General features: G+C 41.7%; 1 protein-coding gene across 1 annotated transcript in view; it reads right to left on the bottom strand.

Moving 5' to 3' along the window:
- Positions 1–455: 455 nt before the first annotated feature.
- Positions 456–8,124, bottom strand: part of LOC307265466 (zinc finger SWIM domain-containing protein 6-like) — a 48,503-nt gene continuing 40,834 nt past the window's right edge. The window contains exons 11-15 of the mRNA XM_080047212.1: positions 8,087–8,124; positions 7,363–7,508; positions 6,613–6,776; positions 4,964–5,045; positions 456–2,529 (exon numbers count right to left, since the gene is read on the bottom strand). The exon at positions 8,087–8,124 is cut by the window's right edge and continues 98 nt beyond it. Coding sequence (XP_079903338.1) covers positions 1,667–2,529; positions 4,964–5,045; positions 6,613–6,776; positions 7,363–7,508; positions 8,087–8,124 — 1,293 coding nt within the window. The 3' untranslated portion in view covers positions 456–1,666. The remainder of the gene's footprint in view (positions 2,530–4,963; positions 5,046–6,612; positions 6,777–7,362; positions 7,509–8,086) is intronic.

The following is an 8,124-nucleotide window of genomic DNA, read 5'->3' as shown; positions in this document are numbered from 1 at the left end:
CGTTCAACTTTGGGATGATCCCGAACTATCGAAACCTTTCGCGACATTGGATTTCGTCTTTATTCACAAAATTGTTTTTCAAATTTCTCAACAACATTTTCGATTTATTTCTCAAAGTGCATAATGCTGTGGCCCAAATGCTCTTCCCTACGTTTGCATGTCCACAACTGGCCAGTTCTCTTCTCGTTCTTCAGGTCATTAAATGTCCGCAGAGCCCAAAACCAAATCCCCCATAATGCAATGCAAGGCGTCTAAACGTTTTGAAGTCCTTCTGATGTGTAAAATTCTTGCTTCAAAAACCCCCCCAAAAAAGTACTGCAGCTTCAAGTATTGTGCCTTATACATATACAATATTCTGTCATAAATTAGTTAACATATACAATTTTTTTTTTCAATATTCAGACATATACTTTCATATATACATGGACGATAATAAAAACGCTTTTGTTCTCAACTTTTTAGTTTTTCATTTTGTCCGTGTTTTTTTTTTTTTTTTTTTTTTTTTTTTTCTGAAAATCCCTGAGAATGTTCGTAGGTTGGTTGCCAAGTTTGTTTTTTCACCGCAACAAAAGCAAGCATTATGACAGTTCCTTTGTTGTGTTCCTGTGACAAATGTAAATCAGTAAAATAAGCATATACTGAGAGTTTTAGAGACAACACTGCAATGCCCCCCCCCCCCCAAAAAAAATATTGGAAAATTTCAATCCATCCCGTTTGTGGATTTTGGAGTGGACTGGTGAGTGAGAGAGGGGAATAGAGAGTAAAGCTGGGTCCCTTTAACACGAGGTATTGTCACTTCAGATGGAGATTTTTTATTCCTCCATTTGGTTTTAAAGCCGTTTTCGTCTTTTCGTTTTAGGCTGTGAACGTTTTACGCTGAGGAGAAGCAACGGGAAGACATTTTAGCCACTGGACAAAATACAGTTAAAATATTCTCAGTGTAAAAACTCCGACTCTCTCACACACTTTCATACAGGGTAACACAGTAAGGAGGTTGGATTCATGGGTTTACAGTGCTTTTTATCTTGCCATTTGTAGGTGATAATTTTACCCTTAAACGTTTCTCCTTGTAGGCTGTAGAATTAGTATTCCCAACTCCAAAGGGAAGCAAGTGGAAAAAGTCACACAATGAAAAAAGGAAATATTCACCGTGGAATAAATTCTTCGCGTCACAGTTGCATTGTTTGCCTTCAGGAAATTTGTGTTCAATTTCACATTCGAAACTCCGGCAGTGTCAAATCATCAGGAATACGATTTGCATGAATGTTGTTTTAAAGGTATAGTGCGTAACAAACTGGTGTCGCCCCCCCCCCCCCCCCCCCTCCCCTGACACTGGCGCCAGGAGCTCAGAAAAATCCCCAAGAAGAGCCCAAGAAATGTTTCAGTTGTTGATTCTACTGCTAAGAAAAAAACCGGACGTACAGCAGAAGGAATAAAAAATCCAAGCGCAATTCGGCATGTAGATGCTCCGACTGTGTTGTTATAATTCCTCAGAATTCCTCATGGGGGGCCGGGAGGGGGGGGGGGGGGGGTTGGTGGAGGGGTGACAGGAGTTACGCACTATAGCTTTACGGAGGATTTTCACTTCTTCTTCAAGTCAGAAAGGATAAAAAAAAGCAAGACTCAAGTAAGAAAAAACATTTTGGTCATTTGTTCCTTTTTGTTTTCACCCGAACCTCTCTCTGACGAGCATCATGAGTTTCTTCTTGCCCTTGTAGATCTGTTTCAGGTTGTCTATGAACTGCGTGAACTGGAGGTGTCCGTCGTGAGCCATAAGGAAAGTCTCCCGCGCTTTGCCCAGAAACTCGATAAACTCGCTGTAGTGCCGCGGGCTGATGTGCGTTAGCCGAGAGTGCGTCGTGTTGATGTACGCTCCGATAGTAGCGTCCAGTAGCTGCCTTAACGGAGCCTTCTCCAGCGGCATTAGCTTCCCAGAGTTCCTGCGACTGTGCAGCGAGACCAAGCCCGGTTGCGTCAGCGTACACCGCCGCAAAATATCCGACAAAACAGTGGCGCACTTCACGCTTTTCACCACAAGGGGGATGACGGAAGCCAGTTCGTTTTTCCCCAGCGAGTGGCTGAGCGCACACGCCCACAGGACGTCGTTGATAGCCGGGTGTGTGTCCTGGTTGTAGCTGAGGTTCAAGTGAGTCATGGCTAACGTTGCTAGCTTGTACGCTCTCATGGGATAGCCGCGGTGCTCCATGTAGCGCGCTATCGTAAACAGCTGGGTGTAGTTCATTCCGGTGGAGGCGGCGTCCAGGACAATCTGGTAGGCGGTCTCGAAGGCTATGTGGTCCTTTTCGCACAGCGTCAGGGCGGACAGGGCGCAGTTTTGGGGGTCCTTCATGGCACACTGCAGGGCTAGCGTGCGCGCGGAGTTAGCTAGGTTCTCCTGTTGGTGGCAGTCGAGGTGTAAGCGGACGATGGTGCTGTTGGACATGACGGTGGTTGCCACGACGCTGGTGGCTTCGGTCGGCGTGAAGAGGGTGAACCAGCTCTGCATGATGCTGTCCAACGCAAACACTCCTGCAAGAGAGACGAGGGAAACGAAATCAATACTTTGAACCAGAACATCTCAACTTCTAAAGCACTTACATCATATAAAGACTGCATAATCCTTCTGAGCACAATTCTGAAGGTTGTTGCAGAAGGATTTGGTCATAGTTTTCTCTTAAAAACGTGTAGAAAGACCTGTACATAGTATTTTTTGATTCCTTAAAAGAGGAAAGGCTGTATTTTAATTTGTTTTTGTAAAGAAAGAGATGTAAATTCACGCATAATTAGTTAGATATTGCCAAATTTGCATATTTATTCAAACATTTGTGAATAAACTGTAATACATTTGACACGGTCTGAGCTGGGAAAGACAGCTTTTAGCTTCAGTGCCCCCGACTCCTGGAACAACTTACAGCAACAAATTAAACTAAATAACTTCATATCCTTTAACCAATTTAAACAAACTATCTTAAATCTGCCAAACTCTACCTGTAACTGTTTTAATTTGGCTATATTGTACTTTCACCCATTTAATTTTAATTGCTGCCACTCTTCACCACTGTGTAAATGTTTCAATTGTTTTTCTCTTCACCTGTTGTTGTGTATTTGATGTATTTGCATTGAATATTGTGTATGTATTGTTGTTTTTCCTTTGAATTTGTTTGATCTCGACGTCATTGTAAATGAGGGTCACAACCCCTCGATTGGTCTCTCGAGGATAAATAAAAGTTAAATGAAAATGAAACATTGAACGAATGTGTTGTAAGTAATCAAATGGCAAAGTCTCATTATGATATCTAAAAGTTTAAAATGTTAAACCTGTTCACCTGCAGTGTTTTCGACTTAAGAAATTGTCAACAGGACTCAAAACGCACAATTCACATATTTCCAGAATTCCGACGTAAAATCATACGTCACCACACACACACACACACACACACACACACACACACACACACACACACACACACACACACACACACACACACACACACACACACACACACACACACACACACACACACACACACACACACACACACACACACACACACACACACACACACACACACACACACACACACACACACACAATGGCTTTTTAGTTTTTAACCAGCTATTTGGATATTCCATTTCTAATTCTCTGACATTCTAGTATACGGCCCGGCCCGGCTCTACATCACCAAACTGGCATGTTCTCAATGAGGCCATTCAAACCCTCACACAGGCACTTCCTTGTCATTCCCAGACATTCACTAGGAATGATCTGGGAATTTGGGACGAGGGTTTTCCCCTCACAGACAGACAGACAGACAGACAGAGTCACAGACACACACACACAGACAGTGAGACGTACACACACACACACACACACACACACACACACACACACACACACACACACACACACACACACACACACACACACACACACACACACACACACACACACACACACACACACACACACCTTCAGGGAAATGTTCGGTATTCAAGTCCAAACATGAGGCCCCCACTTTAACAGACCACAACCCTCTGACGTAATTACTACCGTGCGGTACCGTCAGTCCTTTCCCCCTTCTCTACCCTCCCACTGAAAGCCCAAAGAAATAAACCTTTAAAAAGGTCTTGTGAGGGGGCGCCCTTAGCTCAGTTGGTAGGGCGTCCCCCCCCCCCACCCCACCATGGGCCTTGGCCAGCAGCGGACCCGGGTTCGATTCCAGCCCGCGGTTGTTCTCTGCATGTCACTCCCCTCTCTGCCCCATTTCAACTAAGTAAAAAGTAACCAAATTACATTTACCGGTACTTGAGAACTGTACTTAAGGATATTTTTGAGTTTCTTATACTTAATTTTAAAGTAGCATAAATGGGAAATATTCTAGAACGATATATCTCTGAGGCAAATTTACTATTTTATTTACTACATTTATTTGACAGCAACAGCGCAGAATAAGATTTAAAGTACAAGAACATTTATTAACTGGCTTTGTTTTCAGCGTGCGATTTAAAGGTGCAGTGTGTAATATGACATCATCAAGAAAGTTCTACAAAGTTCTAGAATTCAACGCTCCCTGGGTAACCCCACCCCTTTTGAATAATAACAGAAGCTACAGTGGCCTTCAAGGACAAGAACAATTCTAAATTTTAAACAATGCACCTGATGACATTCCAACTATGACACTTTCAAGATGGAGGCACAAGGCTTTGGTCCAAAATATGCAGAAATATGGACATATATGAGACCCTTTCTAAGGGGAAAAAAAATTATATAAAAAATTCAGCAGCTATTATGCACTAAATTAAATGTACTTATGGATACTATAATTACTTTCTACAAAATCTGCTAGGAAATAAAACCCAAAATTCTACACACTGCAGATTTAAGACAAATTATATCATAAATCAAATCACAAAATGTGTGTCGAAAAAAACGAACATATTTTTCTGTGTTAAATGAACTCACCGGCTTCAGTCGCACAAGTGACCAGCCATCGCACCATCTCTCTCCTCCGCCAGTTCAACGTGGACAGAGTCATCCTCATCACCTGGAAAAGACACAAGATTAGCTCTGAATCTGTGTGTGTGTGTGTGTGTGTGTGTGTGTGTGTGTGTGTGTGCGTGCGTGCGTGCGTGCGTGCGTGCGTGCGTGCGTGCGTGCGTGCGTGTGTGTGTGTGTGAGAGAGTGCCTGCGTATTTGTTTGTGTGCGTGCGTGCGTTCCTTTCATTCGTGCTTGCGTGAGTGTGTCTGTGTTAACGTATCGCTATCTCTCCTACCTGTAGTCCCAGCTCCAGAGAGACCTTGAGCAGCGTGATGTCTGTCTCTGTCTGTCTGTCTGTCTGTCTGTCTGTCTGTCTGTCTGTCTGTCTGTCTGTCTATCTATCTATCTATCTGTCTGTCTGCATGAACATATTAATCTCCCTCCTACCTGTAGTCCCAGCTCCAGAGAGACCTTGAGCAGCGTGATGCCTGTCTATCTCTCTATCTATCTATCTATCTATCTATCTATCTATCTATCTATCTATCTATCTATCTATCTATCTATCTATCTATCTATCTATCTATCTATCTATCTATCTACACTCAACAAAAATATAAACGCAACACTTTTGTTTTTGCTCCCATTTTTCATGAGATGGACTTAAAGATCTAAAATTCATTCCAGATACACAATTGTACCATTTCTCTCAAACATTGTTCACAAATCTGTCTAAATGTGTGATAGTGAGCACTTCTGCTTTGCTGAGATAATCCATCCCACCTCACAGGTGTGCCACATCAAGATGCTGATCTGACATCATGATTAGTGCACAGGTGTGCCTTAGACTGTCCACAATAAAAGGCCACTCTGAAATGTGCAGTTTTTTGCTTCATTGGGGGTCTGGGGACTCAGAACCAGTCAGTATCTGGTGTGACCACCATTTGCCTCATGCAGTGCAACACATCTTCTTCGCATAGAGTTTATCAGATTGTCAATTGTGGCCTGTGGAATGTTGGTCCACTCCTCTTCAATGGCTGTGCGAAGTTGCTGGAGACGGCTTATGGTGGAGAAATGAACATTCAATGCACGAGCAACAGATCTGGTTGACATTCCTGCTGTCAGCATGCCAATTGCACGCTCCCTCAATGCTTGTGGCATCTGTGGCATTTTGCTGTGAGACAAAACTGCACATTTCAGGGTGGCCTTTTATTGTGGACAGTCTAAGGCACACCTGTGCACTAATCATGATGTCAGATCAGCATCTTGATGTGGCACACCTGTGAGGTGGGATGGATTATCTCAGCAAAGCAGAAGTGCTCACTATCACACATTTAGACAGATTTGTGAACAATGTTTGAGAGAAATGGTACAATTGTGTATCTGGAATGAATTTTAGATCTTTAAGTCCATCTCATGAAAAATGGGAGCAAAAACAAAAGTGTTGCGTTTATATTTTTGTTGAGTCTATCTATCTATCTATCTATCTATCTATCTATCTATCTATCTATCTATCTATCTATCTATCTATCTATCTATCTATCTATCTATCTATCTATCTATCTATCTATCTATCTATCTATCTATCTATCTATCTGTCTATCTGTCTGCATGAACGTATTGCTATCCCTCCTACCTGTAGTCCCAGCTCCAGGGAGACCTTGAGCAGCGTGATGTCTGGCAGGCTGTCCATGAGCGTGGCGATCTTAAAGGCGTCTTGAGCCAGTTTGAAGATGTGAGAGGCAGAGTGGATGTTCTTCTGAATCGACTCTAACACTGTCTGGAGCTTACGGGCGTCGCCTGGCAACACAAATATAAACAAATAGGGAGGAAAAAAAAGCAAGGTCAATATTCAACTTTGTCACTCACTCATCACTCACACGCACACACATACACACGTCACACACACATACACACGTCACGCACATGCACACACACACACACACACACACACACACACACACACAGACTCTAACACTGTCTGTAGCTTACTAGCATCGCCATCGCCATCAACATAAATATAAACAAATAGGGACACAAAAGCAACATCAGTTATCCAGTGTAGGCTCATCTTTTTCTCCCTATACTGTAACTTTTTTAATCTGATATTTATTTTACAGGCATAATTTTTTACAAAACATATTTATTCCATATGTTAACAATGTTTAACTGACCCTCTGGGGTATGGAGTTCAGTGGCACTCCTACACTCATAATGGTGCTTTAAAATATAATCCTAATTTTTCTGTTTACCGATTGACAAATAAAACATGTCTTGAACGAGCTATTGAATTTTAAATTTTTTTTAGACGGACTTGACAGACAGACAGACAGACAGACAGACAGACAGATAGACAGACAGACAGACAGACAGACAGACCCTTTACCTTTAGCAGCAGTTAGCATGGTGGATGCTAGCTCACACTGCTGCGTCTCTATGTGACTGAGAGTGAACCAGCGCGGCAGGCGGTTTGACACAGAGACCACGTGGCGAGACAAGTCACCAGAGGACGAGGACTCCAGGACTGGCAACCTGAACACACAGACAGAAAAAAAAAAACTTTATTATAAGTGTTATATTAGATTTAAAAACACAGGAACTCAGAGGAATATTTCATGTAGGTCTGTGTTGCTTTTGTTAAAGAAAATTATGATTGTATGACTCTAGGACTGGCAACCTGAACTCTCAGCAAAACAATATAACTTTATTATTAGTTTTTTCTTAGCAAAATTACGAGCTATCAATATTTATTTGATAATAAACACTATGATGAAATTTTTTATTTTTTTTTATTTTTTTTATTATATTATAGTTTGTTTTACCATACTCATAGAATTTGTTTTGAAAATAATGATTTACGTTTATCAAAAGCAAGATATTGAGTGATTACTTCTTGGAATAGCAGATGATAAAATACATTTATTTCAAAGATATATCAAAGCAAAACGCCGTGCATTAGAAGAGTGGTGATACAAAATATATTTCTTTTATTCAAAAAGTAAGAAAGAAAACATGAATATTTAAATTTTAATGGAATGTAGGTCTCGAACACAAATGTTGTCAGATTAACATAGCTAAATGTTTGAAAGAGTGGATGTAGGTCTCCTCACCGCATGGCCCTCAGAGCAGTCTTATAGCCCAGTTCGGG

This window comes from Ammodytes marinus (genome assembly GCF_949987685.1).
Source record: "Ammodytes marinus genome assembly, chromosome: 18".
Taxonomy (NCBI): domain Eukaryota; kingdom Metazoa; phylum Chordata; class Actinopteri; order Uranoscopiformes; family Ammodytidae; genus Ammodytes; species Ammodytes marinus.
The sequence above is the reverse complement of the archived record's forward strand: the minus strand, read 5'-3'. Positions and strand labels throughout refer to the sequence as shown.